Source organism: Nicotiana tomentosiformis, chromosome 4, assembly GCF_000390325.3.
Source record: "Nicotiana tomentosiformis chromosome 4, ASM39032v3, whole genome shotgun sequence".
NCBI classification, from domain to species: Eukaryota; Viridiplantae; Streptophyta; class Magnoliopsida; order Solanales; family Solanaceae; genus Nicotiana; species Nicotiana tomentosiformis.
The window spans coordinates 100067670-100081429 of NC_090815.1; the positions used below are offsets into that span (position 1 = coordinate 100067670).

General features: G+C 35.5%; 2 protein-coding genes across 3 annotated transcripts; one reads left to right on the plus strand and one right to left on the minus strand.

The window, feature by feature from the left end:
* Nucleotides 1-1273: 1273 nt before the first annotated feature.
* Nucleotides 1274-5276, plus strand: LOC104099834 (2,3-bisphosphoglycerate-dependent phosphoglycerate mutase 1). The gene is made up of 9 exons (XM_009606954.4): nucleotides 1274-1699; nucleotides 2599-2870; nucleotides 3075-3298; nucleotides 3547-3665; nucleotides 3753-3909; nucleotides 3997-4098; nucleotides 4183-4302; nucleotides 4922-4975; nucleotides 5053-5276. The coding sequence occupies exons 2-8, from the start codon at nucleotides 2600-2602 to the stop codon at nucleotides 4964-4966; spliced, it is 1038 nt and encodes a 345-aa protein (XP_009605249.1). The 5' UTR covers nucleotides 1274-1699; nucleotide 2599; the 3' UTR covers nucleotides 4967-4975; nucleotides 5053-5276.
* Nucleotides 5277-6255: 979 nt separating this feature from the next.
* Nucleotides 6256-12764, minus strand: LOC104099835 (uncharacterized). 2 transcript variants are annotated; one of them, XM_009606955.4, is made up of 6 exons: nucleotides 12595-12764; nucleotides 9832-9959; nucleotides 9581-9760; nucleotides 9053-9151; nucleotides 8279-8521; nucleotides 6256-6860 (listed from the first exon to the last, which is right to left on the minus strand). In XM_009606955.4, exons 2-6 carry the CDS (start codon nucleotides 9904-9906, stop codon nucleotides 6441-6443), a joined length of 1017 nt encoding a protein of 338 aa, XP_009605250.1. In that variant the 5' UTR covers nucleotides 9907-9959; nucleotides 12595-12764; the 3' UTR covers nucleotides 6256-6440. The 2 variants fall into 2 exon arrangements, with proteins under 2 accessions (XP_009605250.1, XP_009605251.1); XM_009606956.3 differs by having other exon boundaries at nucleotides 9581-9757; nucleotides 12595-12763.
* Nucleotides 12765-13760: the final 996 nt, after the last annotated feature.

Consider the following 13760-nt stretch of genomic DNA (forward strand, 5'->3'; position numbering starts at 1 on the left):
AGTTTTTCATGGTTTAAATCAGATGCATAACTTATTTTTCTTTTAGTGTTTAGTCAGGTAAATAATAGTACTTATTAGTTGTACTTTTTTTAGCAACTTATTAGTAATTTTAAATTATGTTTGTTTTCATTATGGCTTATTAATAATATTTATTATATGTGATTTTCTCATCTTTATTGTTGAATATTTTAGTACAATGCCATGAATCATCTCATATTTATGTTATTTTATTAAAAAACACCTTATATAGTTCTGCCTTACTAGAATTAAAGAAATAATTGGAGAACAAATTTTATGTTTTGTGCTATGAAGACTTTATGAAAAAAATACCGACACAACCCGAAAGCCCGAAAAATTCGAGAAAAATCGAGATTTAAAAACCCGACTTTTATTGATTTGGTCTTTAGATTTAATAACTCGATATAATTGGTTTGATTTGGTAGTTAAAAATTTCGAATCAACCCGACCTTTGGTGAGTGCTCGAGTCAAAATTGCTGAAATTTAAGTTGTAGTATAATGATCACAATTGTATCCACACTACTTATCAAATTCAAATTTTACCAAAATTATTGTACTTTCTCTACGGTCATTATTCACGTGCATAAAAATAGTCTTACCTGAGATTTAATTGCCAAAAATTAGCACTAAATGTAGTGGAGTATTGTAATAGCTTGAAAAGAAATTGAGTTTTAATTATGAGAACATCACAAGACTCTATAGGAACGTGAAAATAGCACGAGCTAGCAAGTTTTTATATTGGTAATCGAAAAGTAACCAACATTTGCAAAGCCATTGAAAAATAACCACTATTTTAGTTGAAACACAGAAAAGTTCCAGTATTATATGTTGGATTATGGAGCTCTTGCGTATAAACTTCCAGTATATTATGTTGGAACTCCAGCACATTATGCTGGAATCTCATATGTAAAAATTCGAACTCTAGCATATTATACTGGAATTTTTTCGAATTTTAAGAGTGTTTTTATTTAAATTTTATCTTTACATAAAAAATTAATTAAATTTTAATTACTTTTAAAATTATGACTATTTTTTAATTATCAATTATAAAAACGTTATTCATACTTTTGAAAGTGAAAAATAAAAAGGAGGGAGGAAAACAGCTAGTTTGGAAAATGGGAAAAAGAGTAAAGATGGTCAAAATGAGAACAGGGAAAATAGAAATTGGAAATGGACATGTCACACACAGAGCCATACCTACCAAAACACACAGAGAGAGACACTATATATTATAATGTCCTATACTCTTCCTTCTCCTTAACAATAGCAATAACACCCAATTGCCAACTGCACGGACTCGCCTTTCTGGGGGGAAAGTTCTTTGTTCCTTTTTCAAGAATACGATTTCTTCTAAGCATATTAGGCCCCCCCATCTGTATCGTCGTATCTTGATTTGTCAGTCAGTTTCTGGCGCATAAAAAAACAGCATTTTTATGGCATCATTTAATGCATGATATGTTTTTCCATCTTCTTCTCCGCCAACTTTTCTTGGTATAAACTCAACACCCCTTTTTTCTTAGAGGAAAAAAAATACACACCCTTTTTATTATCTGCCCATTTAATCGAACCAAAAGGAAGAAAAGAAAAAGTGGGAAAACAAGATTTGATTTTTTTAAGCATCGTTTATTACTTAGGTATCTTCACAAGCCCATCCTCACATCGTTTGGCCTTATAAATAAGCGTAAGATCTCTTTTTTATTCTCTGTGTTCTGCATTTTCTGGTGTTGATTTCTGTGTTCTTAACTGGATTTTGTTTTTCTTGTTTATGTGAGTTTTGTTCAATTTCTTTTTCCGCTGTGTTCCATGTTTTCGATATGTTCTATGTAAAAGGGTTGATGTTGGGATTTTATGATGTGCTTTCTGCTTTTGTCTTTGGAAATAATGCATAAATGTTTGTTATGGGGCACCCACTTTATTTCGCCATGTCACATCTCATTAGTCAGTAGGTAGTTCCTAATCTTGAATTAGATCTATTTTGATTGCTAATTTTATTGGTAAGGCTTAGCTTTTTCTTTCTATGTTTTCTTTCCCTCTGTTAGGTACTTCCTTTGATTCAATTTATGTCGTGTAGTTTGACTGGACACACTGCATAAACAAAAGAGGCTTTTGGAACTCGTGATCCTAAATGTGCCATGAGATTTCAAACGGACTAATAATAATATAGTGCTACATAAAATGGAATGGAGAGAGTATATATGATAGTTTAAAGAAATTCAAATACTTAGAAACAAGAGAAAGGGAAATGATTATTGTTTGTGTGTATGGTACATTCATTTTAATCTTGATGGTGGAAACAATATAGAAATAGTCCCTAATAAGGAGCGCAATTTTTTTGGGTTAACTTGGACCTCTTCCTTGTAAGTAACGATGGGTATGACTATGACCTATGAAATGCTCATTAATTTTTTACCATTACTCTCAGTCTAAGTTGCTCTGTTGTTCTGTTTTCCCTGTGTAACTCTGTTTTACTTTCTTAATCCACCTTGACTAGTTGAAAATTGAAATGCTGCTGCTTTTGATTGATCGAAGAAATTTTCTGTTGCATGAACTTTCATTGACAATTATGGTTTTTCTGATCAGAATGGCTGCAACAACAATTCACCAAGCAGTTGGGACTCTTCAGTCTTGTCGAAGTAATGGTAACTCTGGATTGTGTCCTGATTATGGACATGTTTCGTTAAGATCGGTGTCCAAGGGTTTCAAGGTTGATGTTGGATTGTTGAGAGGAGGAAGTTATTGTTCTAAAAAGAGAAGTACTTGTGTAATTCAAGCCTCTGCTTCTCAGGCTACAGTTTTTGATGCAGTTTCAGCAGCATCAAGTGCCAACACCAGTGACTCCAAGAAAAAAACAAGTATGGCAGTCCATCTCTTGAACTGTTATTTACAAAATCATCATAAGCTCAGCATAAGATGAAAGTTTCTGTGATCATTTTTGCCATTTATCACATTAAAGAATTCGTCCTTCCAGAAATGATTTTCATGGGATATTTTGTGAATCTTTTGAGCTTCTACCGCAGCACTGCATCTAAATACCATCTTCCCATTTGCCCCTTCAGGTGAAGCTGCGCTAATCCTGATTAGACACGGTGAGTCTATGTGGAATGAAAAGAACTTGTTCACTGGTTGTGTAGACGTGCCTTTAACCAAAAAGGGTGTGGAAGAGGCCGTTGAAGCGGGGAAAAGAATTAGCAATATACCTGTTGACATGATCTATACTTCTTCTTTGATTCGTGCGCAAATGACTGCGATGCTTGCCATGACTCAGCACCGTCGCAAGAAGGTAACTCTGTAGTTAAAGCTTGTAATATTTGGATTTTCCTTATGACATGTTTGAGGGAGAATGTATCACAATAGATGATATTATTGGATTAGATGGTTGATTAGAGGCCTATTACATTGGCTATACATGCTTCCTAACTGCAGTAGACTCCTAGTTTGGTTTTCTCCGTCTGCTGTCAAGTGTTTGAGGCTCTGTCCATACTGGAAAACTAAAATAATTTAACATTTCCACCGCCATGTCAATTTTAGGTGCCAACTATCATTCATGAAGAGAGTGAGCAAGCAGGAGCTTGGAGTCAGATTTTTAGTGAAGAAACCAACAAGCAGTGTATTCCAGTTGTAACAGCTTGGCAACTAAATGAGAGAATGTAAAATTTCTTCTTCTTCTAAGCTTATTCTTCCTATATTTGATATATCAGTTGATGGTTCTGATATATGGCTTTGCTATTTTGTAGGTATGGGGAATTACAAGGTCTTAATAAGCAGGAAACTGCTGATAGATATGGAAAGGAGCAGGTTCATGAGTGGCGTCGTAGCTATGATATTCCTCCTCCAAATGGAGAAAGTTTGGAAATGTGTGCTGAGAGAGCTGTTGCCTACTTTAAAGAGCACGTAAGCATAAGCATTTTCCTGTTCCAGCATATGACGAACCCCGTTTTACGTTTGTTATGAAATGACATTGTAGCTGTAATGTTGCAGATTGAACCCCAACTTGCAGGTGGAAAAAATATAATGATCGCTGCCCATGGAAACTCATTGAGGTCCATCATTATGTATCTCGACAAGCTAACATCCCTAGAGGTGGAATTTCAGACTTACTGGAATCTCTTGTATTTCTGTCTGGTTCTGCTCCGTAACATTACGAACTGAAACTCTTCTTATCAGGTTATAAGTTTGGAACTTTCCACTGGAATCCCCATGCTTTACATTTTCAAAGAGGGAAGGTTTATTCGCAGAGGAAGTCCTGCAGCACCATCAGAGGCAGGGGTCTATGCTTATACCAAGGTATGGAACTTCACAAAGTTATGTTTGAATTTTTTAAGCTGTCTTTGTCAAGTATGTCCACATTCTTGTGTTACAAACAGTTAGATGAAAGAGCATTCCGGAAGAAACCTGTTGCTCAACTGGTTAAGTCCCTTGAAGGAAATGATGAGAAAAATAGCTTAAAACATGCTAAGGAGTTTATTGGGCATAACAATAGGGTTCCAACACAAAGTTTAACATAAAACAATTTGCTAAGCAAGTATCAAGCTGTGTGCTCATATACTTGGATTCAGAAAATTAGGTTGTTGCTACCTTTTAAAAAGGCCAACTGAGGGTGCTTGCTTCTGTACTTGGGAGTTACATTTATTTAAGCTCTCTGAGTAAGCATTTCTCAGGTTTTCACCTCTCCAGAGTTAATTGAGATATTCTTCAGTAGGGCGTAGAGTGCCCAGGCCCACGTTCTTTTGTTGCAGGTCCATCCAGTACAAAAGAAAAAAGCAGAAAAAAAGAACAATGTAGTAAAAAGGAGTGCAAGTAGTCGTTATGTTTTTTAACAAAACCTGCATTTTAGCATTTAGCTGATAACAGCCAACTGATGATCTTTTTATGACGAAGTACTCCTTTCTTTCCATAATTTCAGACCTTGGCTCAGTACAGACAAAAGCTAGATAATATGGTTCAGTAATGTGACAAGGTATGGCGATTTTCTGGTCTTCTTTTCTTTGAAACACCTGCTATGATTCTTGATGCTAATTGTTTCGTGTTTTGCAGGAAATTGCTTCTAGGAGACATGTTTCTCATGCAGGAAGGATTTTTCTTTTTCGTCCCCCCCCCCTTTAAGTGTAGTCTTCAAATAGGCCAAAGAACTCGGTTTTGTTTCCCCATATATGTTGTACTGTATGTGTTTATGTTGTGAATTGTAATGTAGATTATGTTGGTTTGATCAGTATGATACAGACAGAAATAAGACAGTGAACTGCAAGTGTTTTTGTTCATCTATGCAGACAGCCCATATATACAATAGTTTTTTTTTTTTTTGTTTCTCAGCTAGCTGTGTGGATCCATTTGCACTATGCCAATACTTTTTGTCTGGAATTCATCAAATAATGGCCACTTGGGAAAAGAAATTTTACAAAATTGGGAGCTAGGAAAAAAGTTGACTTTTTCCAGGATAAGCTCATGATCATTGGTGATATAGAAGCACAATATTCTGTGTAGCCTAGTTTGAAGGATTCCCAGCACCATTTAACATACCAATTGTTCCCTGCTTTGTAACACTGCATAAATTATATCTTGCACTTATTTGTACCTACACGCCCAGGGATTACTCGGGCTGCATTGACTGTACTACCACTGTACCACATTATTAGCTGCAAAGTCATGGTTTGGCCTTCCCTACTACTGAATTCATGAATATCTTGGAAATGTTGTCTCAATGTATGTGACACTAGCTTTTTCGATTGTTCTAATATGCTAAATGTCATGCTGTTCTCATACAACTTTCAAGAATTTAATGTCATTGAACTATGCATATTGCCAAATTAATATTCCAACTTTACTTATAATCTTTTCTAACCACTATCACCATATATATGTCATTAACATTTAACCTCCATGCGCACAAAAGGAATGAAGGGAGTATATTCATCTCTAGCCTTAGACGTGGTGCTAACTTGAAGCAACTTCTAGCTTCCTATTTGCTTGATGTGGTTGCAGATTAGTTACTGAACTTTCCATAAAAGCAATTTGATGGCTAGAAAATAAACTAGCTTTTAATATTTATTCTGCTAAGGACTTTTTGAGCTGGTGAGGTTACAAGTCTGATCATAGAGGTAGCTATTTTGTTCTTCAAGTACAGAAAAAGTTATTTTCTCCGCATTTTCTTGTGTATTACGTCTCAAGGTTTCCCAGGTCGCATACTTCTTTTTAGTACTAAGCTATTCATACTGAACAAGTATATGCAGAACAAAACTATTAGTATAAAGAGGCAGAACCATTCATTTCATAACATATCATTCAGTACATCACCTGTATTAAAATGTTTTCTGCTGATAACTTCAGTTCTGAACCATTCATTAATAAAATGGTTATGCCCATGTTGTGAGCATTTAGTCAGCAATAAAGAAACAGTAAAAACTACAAAGTTGAAGAGATAACCCTCAGTTACACTGCTTTAATCTGTCAGCATTCTCATTTGTACTGTCAGTCCCAGGCAAAGTTTCTTCAATTGGTGATTCCTCTTCATCAACATCAAGAGAAAGTTTCTCTACTTTCTCATCTAAGGCATCAGAATCAGATTCTGAATTTGTTGGTTCTAAAGAGGGTTCAGTTGTCACAACAGTTGGTTGTGCACTTACTGCAGAGTCTTTCTTCCAGAAGGAACACAGCTTTTGATCATCTTCTCTCATCCGCTCAGCATATTTATTGACATCAAAATCAGCCTTATCATCTCCGCCAAATGCAGACTCCAGCAGCCTCATGTCAAACAGTTCTTCCATAATTTTCTTGCTGTTGGGGTCATCTGAGTACACAAAGTTGACCTTGCTGGCAGTCTTTGGGTCTAAAAAAGGCTTTGCGACCTGCACCATTTGGATAAATTAAAAGAATTGGTTACCAAATGGAGATGCTGCAAGTAAGCGGATGCATCATCTTAATATTTGAGAGAACTGAGGAGTCCAAAGGGTATCACTTGGAATAAAGCAAAAGTAACCTTAAGTCATGCGACAACTTGGAATGCTTAAAATAGCATGCACATATTTCGCTCTAATTGTCACAACCCCACTAAATTTTGGAGGAGGATAAGTAGTTACTCTTAAAATCCTACGTTCTGCTTTTTATTAGTCATCTGTCAACAATTTCCGTTTGTCTGGTCTTTCTCCTATTCAGAAGGTCTTTTATCGTTTTCCAATTTCGAAGTCTTTTTGTTCCTTCAGGCCTGATTCAATTGTCTGGCATGCCTTCTCTTTTCTCATATATGTTTTATAGCTCTCTTTGTTCCAATGTCTGTTCAGATTTCAGAAAAAGAAAAGCATATGATAACCTGATTGACAACGCTGTCCTCTTTTCTCCTTTCTCTAATCCATGCATTGCGATATATGAATTAAGTTTTCTGCTGCAGGCTCTATCCTTCAGAGTTCCAGCGACTTCTGCCGTTTGGGAAAGCCATGGTTCTTACCAAAATGCATCAGCCATCTTACGTACGACTGAAGAAATCTAACTGAATTTCTAATAAAGGAAGTCATAGAGCTATGCAATGCAAGACATGCAGAGACAAAATATTTTGAAGCTCCAGAAGGCAAAAGATAAGGCTCCTCTTTACAACACCTCGACTCAGTTTTTGCTATCAAAGCTAGTCCTAATCTGACATGATAACCATTAGCAAACCCAAAGTACTAGCAAAGTCATAGAACCAGAGTAAAGGACTAGGCCTAAAAAAGACTGATAGAGGAGATACTGAAAAGCAATACAGCTCATATAACAATTGCAAACATCAATCGACAATGCCGGCTGTGATGCAGTTCCCATGACTATCCCATGCATGAATTTTTTCTTTGGCTTTTATTTGACACTGCTGGCGTCTTAAGATACCCAAAAAAAAGGGGGCAGCCCGGTGCACTAAGCTCCCGCTATGCGCGGGGTCCGGAGAAGGGCCGAACCACAAGGCCACAAGGGTCTATCGTACGCAGCCTTACCCTGCATTTCTGCAAGAGACTGTTTCCACGGCTCGAACCCGTGACTTCCTGGTCACATGGCAGCAACTTTACCAGTTACGCCAAGACTCCCCTTCAAGATACCCAAAAAAATCCTTTTATCTGGTATCAGGAAATCTCTTATTTTCAAGTAGTTCCTTAACTTCAATATTAACATTGGAGATCACAGTCATGCCACTGATTATAATTAGTGTTGATGCAGTCACAATATAAAAAAAAAGAATCCTGTTTCAAAACATTTACAAAATTAACAACTGCTAATTTAAACAAGTTTGAGGGCAAATTACCTTCCAAAATGGTTCAAAAATTTTGGGTGCATCATATAAAATAGCTATCCCCAGCCTTTCAGGATAATGCTCTTGCAAAACATGAGCTGTTTCTTTTGTCACCTTGATTGAGATATGTGACATATTGAATCCATGGAAATCAATCAACCAGACCATCTGTTCCTGGCCTTCTGGGAGATTTACAACAGCATTTTCCATGCAATACACTAAATACTTGATTTGTCCTTTAACAGACTTAGTGTTCTGCAAGGAGAGACTCAAAATGTTTATATCAAGCTTGTCTTAGTTCCTTGTGGCCAAACATTAATCAGTATAACTTATGAAATCCAGTTTCTGAAACTTTTTGTTTTTCTTGCTGATAGATGAGGAAATATATATAATCAATTTGAATCGCTTCATGAAATAAAGCTAACATAAATAACACAAAAGAATGATAAAGACACTGCAGCTTTGAGGCCTATATTACATAGATACTTTATCTGCCTTGATGTATCCGTGTCAAAGTGGTGTAACATTATATGAGTACATGAAAATTCTTCATAATACATTAAAAATTAGCGAAAACTGCATCGACCCATATCAAATACTCACACACACACACACATATCAATCACGTATTAACAAGTAAATGACTCCACATACTTAGCTGAGGTTTAAATGGTTTAAGAAAGTTCATTTTCCTTGCAATTCTTTTTCCAATAACCAATTGTATAAAAAATCATAAGCTATATGATTGTATCACACAAGTTAAAGAAAAAGCAAAACTGAACCTGCCTGGCATCGAGGTCTCATGACAAGAACTGTCCTCCCATGCTTGTCTGTATAGTTGGACCTATAAATTTTGCCTGTTTCTGCTTCATTGGCCACATCATCCTGTATCAAAGTAACACTTTTAGAAAAGAATTAGAAAAATTGCAAGAAACCATAGATATGATACTATTATCAACAAGATCAGCACAGATACAATTATCATGCTTCAACATTGCAGATTCAGGTTGAGGCGATGCACAAAACAATCTATCCAAGAAAATTCACCAATAATTATGAAGCAAATCATGCCGAAGATCTAACCATTGAGTAATTAAGATCCATAAAGCTCAAAAGAAATTGATTTTAATAAATAAAGACATCATTCTCTCCCCCACAGATGAGAAAACCAATAAGAAAAGGAAAGAGAGACCCCCCCACCCCCACCCCACAAACGAAAAAAGAAAAAGGAGGTTCCAGAAGTTCATCAAGAAATAAGTGCCAAACAAGCATCCAGCCACTTTATTAAGACGGTGAAGGGTTCTGTAAAAGTACCCAGCGAATTTCTTCAGGCTTGTATTCCGATCTCCACTTAAGGGTCGCTTTAAGCATCTTAGCTGCCTTCTTCACATTCCAGCTTCTAGCCATTAAATATCTTGAAATGGATGCATCAGAACAATAAAGAGCCAATTTACCTGAAAGTGGCCCAATCAACTTTCTCATCTCATTGATCTGCTAGAAATAAAGTACTGTTAATCAGCGCAGCCCAGTTTAAAACCATGAGAGAAATATAAAAAATGAGATACCTTGTTCTGTTCTTCTTCAGGTCTCAAAGAATTCTCAAAGCCATTTGAAGTAGCCTTCGTTGAACCAGTACTCATAGTTTCAGGGAAATTTACTGGCGTAATCAGTTAAACTATACCACCACTCCACACTGTAATGAAAATGACTATAAAGTAAAATTTTGCATGTATAGTGCAACTCTAAAAAGAACACGGCTATAACCATCGGTCACAAAAGATCAACTCAAGTAGAGAGCTACAGAAAACAAAACCTAATAAATGCAGCAGGGAAATACTCCAAATATTATCAGTGGCATGTATTTTAGATCTTTTTAAAATCAATAAATGAAAAAATAAATAAAAAAAGACCAGTAGAATTTGTTTGATTCAGGCAGGCCTTCATTGTAAAGAATAAAGGAGAAGAGAATCATTTCCCCTATTAGAGTGATGAACTTTTGCAAGACGTGAATATGAAACAAACACCTTCCACTAATAGCGACTATGTAAGGTTGCGAGATCTGAACATACGAAAACCTTGAATTTGTAACCATTTCAGATATATCATGAGTTGCACCAGAGGCGGACCCGGGATTTGAGCATAATGGGGCACCATTGCCTTAAGCATACCAATTACTAGTAATAAAGTTGGCGTGTAACTCTATTTAAAAAAATGAGTATGATAATGTATCAGCAAATACAAACTTTAAGTTTACTTTTTGGCTCTAAAACTCTTTGCAGAAAGCAAAAGTTCGATACCAAATTATCTTGCTTAGTTAATATTTTCAAAAGAAAAAATTACTCAAATAAAATTAAAATTTAGTCAAACAAACTTATTGTTTCAGTTGAAGAAGAGTCTCAAACTCAGTAGTCGTCGCCGATTTGGGCTGTCAGATTCGATCTCGAGCAGACACAAAATAAGATTAAAACAATCGTTTGAAAAAGCATTTTTATTTTTGAGCAGAAGGGTGTAGGAGCTGGCGTTTTGAACCTGGGTCCATCAAGCAACTGAAGCACTCGAGCATGCTACATAAACCACCGCTTCTGTCCTGCTTTTGTTGTTGAGGGGGGCAGGAAAATTATTTAAGGGGTCCCCAGTGTATATACAAATATATATAAAATATATTTATAGTATTTTTTCTGAGGCTAACGGGTTCCGGTGACCCCCCTAACCCCAAGGTAGGTCCGCCTCTGAGTTGCACAAAGCATAAGTCACATTTAGAAAACACAATTAGGTTCTGTTTTTCCGTTTATAATGCTATTGAGAAACTAGCTACTTGCAACTTCGCATATTCAAGATAATTTATTGGGCACTATATAGTAGATGAGAGATTTTAGTCAGCCTTCACTGGTTCTTGGCAGTCATAGAGGGAGGGAATAGCCACCTAGCAGTAGCCAGTTCCAATCTTTGTATGACCTCATAATCATCTTTGATTAGTTATTTCATGCATGTAATACTCCTTTTTTTTTTATAATGATGGAGTATGTGTTACTCCTTACTATTACATCTTTTCATTTGTATCATTAAGTTAGAGGTAAGCTGCCATTGAACTAGACGGAATCTGAATATTTTGAGTTTTTAGCTTTTAAACCAGCAAGCCAATGTTAAAAGCATCACAAAGCCTCATTTTGTATCTTCATCATAATGTGCTCATTATAGGATTCTAGCTCCTCTACCTGCACATTAGCACCTCAAAGTGGAAGTCCCCAGCAGTTTGCAACCAAATCTTCTGATATTAGTATATTAGAATCCAAGGTCACAACTGATGACACATTCTAACTAGAGAAGCTTTGAGAAGGCAAAATGTATTAAATGCCTAACACGATTTTCCTGTTCATATTTCCTAGAATGTGCAACAGGCAAATGCAAGGACGAAAATACTGCCAATTGCCACCAAGTTTTTAGAGAAAAGAACTGCCTAAGGAACAACATAAACCTAGAGATTAATGGTTTTGGCTGCAAGACATCAGAAACAACATTTTAGAATCTCTCAAGAGTCTTCTTCATTTCTACTTTGTTATTAAGGAAATAATAGTCATCATCCATTAAATAGATTTGCTCAAACATGAGTAGAAACTCTAGGAGAAGCTCCCATGTCCAAAGGTAGTACATTTTTCTAATGATGGTGGTGTCTGGGCCAGCTTATACGCACCTTGACTATTCCACAGGATACCTGCTATCCAGCACAGGTATCTGAGATGTAGTATTTGAAGTGCACATCATTATTTCTATTATTCTTATTTAAAGAAGAAAAAAACACCAGATTACCTTTCTCATACTCTTGGAATAGCCTGAGATTTACACAACCTAAGACCAAGCTAGTTTCGTCAACCCAGACATGGTACCTCAATGTAAACAAGAAAGAATAAAACAAATTGAATAATGTGACCAAAGTCAACAAATTATCTACACAGAGTTCCCAAGAATAATATGGAACTCAGTGATGAAAAAATTGCAATTGCTCAGACTTCCAGTATGCAGTGCAAACATCAACAATTGACCCCTTTTTTTTGTACCCTATTTTCTGGGGGTAACATAATAGTAAATCCAATTGTCCAAATCATCAGACCAAATAGGTTCACTTGATTTTTGACCAATTTCTTCATGATTGCTAACAGTCAATAAGAAAGTCAATTCGTATAAGTTTAACTAATCATAGAAAATAAGCAAATTTCACTCATGCAAACAAATCAAGAAACAAGTTATAGAAACATAATACAAACATAGTGGGTGCTCAAAAAAACAGCCAAGAAAATGAAAACCAAGAAGATGAATTGAGGAGTTGTTACCTGGGCGATTGTAAAGTTAAAGAGTTGGAAAATGCTAGAGGAGGAGTCGTCAAATCAAATGATGAAGAAGCAGGAGGGTCAACTGGAAGAAGGTTACTTTTTGCAGAGGTTACAGGTGGGATGCAACCTTGTTTATTAATTTTAGTAATGGGAATATCATACTAATAGAGATGTATGAAACTATGAATGGAAAAAACAATAAAAAACATATAAAAAAAATGGCGCACTCCAATCTGTAGATGACTTCAAAATGCCTCCTGCTGACCACTTGGCGACAATATGTCAATTTCTTTAACGGCTTGTTTGGATGAATATTACATCTTCTATTGTATTGTATTATTACTTTAAATATAATATTTATTTTATATAATAATAATTTGATGTAGTCGCATCATTAACTTATTTTTTCGCTCATTTTGCCCTTCCTTAATACTTTCTCCATTCCGATTTATGTGAAACTATTTCCTTTTTGGTCTGTTAAAAAAAATGATCCCTTTCTAAATTTGAAACAATTTAGCTTAAACTTCCAATTCTACCCTTAATGAAAAGCTTTTATAACCACACAAATACTCTGGACTCCTTTTTGACTTGTTTAGGATCACAAATTACAAAAAAAATTATTTTTTCTTAATTTCCGTGTCCAGTCAAACAGGCACATAAATTTGAACGGAAGTAGTATTAAATAATCCTATTTTATTCTTTATCATACATTTTTATATAATAGTTCTATCTTATACCTTGCTTTTTTTTAATATTGCAAGTTATTCTTCATATTATTAGTGCATGACATCATGAAACGGCGGCAAACAATACAATCTATTCAAATATTATATACATTAGAACGATACAGTATAATATTATATAGTATGATATTATATAGTATGATACAATACACATAATACCGATGAAGCTAGTAAGTTTGGTCAAAACGTACTGCGGTAAAAACAATTTTTACTTTTGGTCCGCCATCAAATCCCATTTTTTGTCCATCAAATTACTACTAGTGCTATTTTGGCGAAGAAGAGAAAAAAAGGGTAAAAAGAAGAAGAATGAAAAACATAAAGAGAAAGCAAATAGGTTAACCTTAAAAAAAGAAGTATAAGTACCAAAGCAACACTCTGTTTATGGTAAAATTTTTTATCTATACCCGATATTTTGTAGAAATC

Bases quoted from the DNA above. Each gene is read 5' to 3' on its own strand.
- LOC104099834 (XM_009606954.4), top strand. From the start codon at position 2,600: ATGGCTGCAACAACAATTCACCAAGCAGTTGGGACTCTTCAGTCTTGT. The intron at 2,871-3,074 runs GTATGGCAGTCC...TTGCCCCTTCAG, and splicing joins TGACTCCAAGAAAAAAACAA to GTGAAGCTGCGCTAATCCTG. The intron at 3,299-3,546 runs GTAACTCTGTAG...TGTCAATTTTAG, and splicing joins CTCAGCACCGTCGCAAGAAG to GTGCCAACTATCATTCATGA.
- LOC104099835 (XM_009606955.4), bottom strand. From the start codon at position 9,906: ATGAGTACTGGTTCAACGAAGGCTACTTCAAATGGCTTTGAGAATTCT. The intron at 9,152-9,580 runs GTACTTTTACAG...ACTTTGATACAG, and splicing joins AGCCTGAAGAAATTCGCTGG to GATGATGTGGCCAATGAAGC. The intron at 8,522-9,052 runs GCAGGTTCAGTT...CTCTCCTTGCAG, and splicing joins TCATGAGACCTCGATGCCAG to AACACTAAGTCTGTTAAAGG.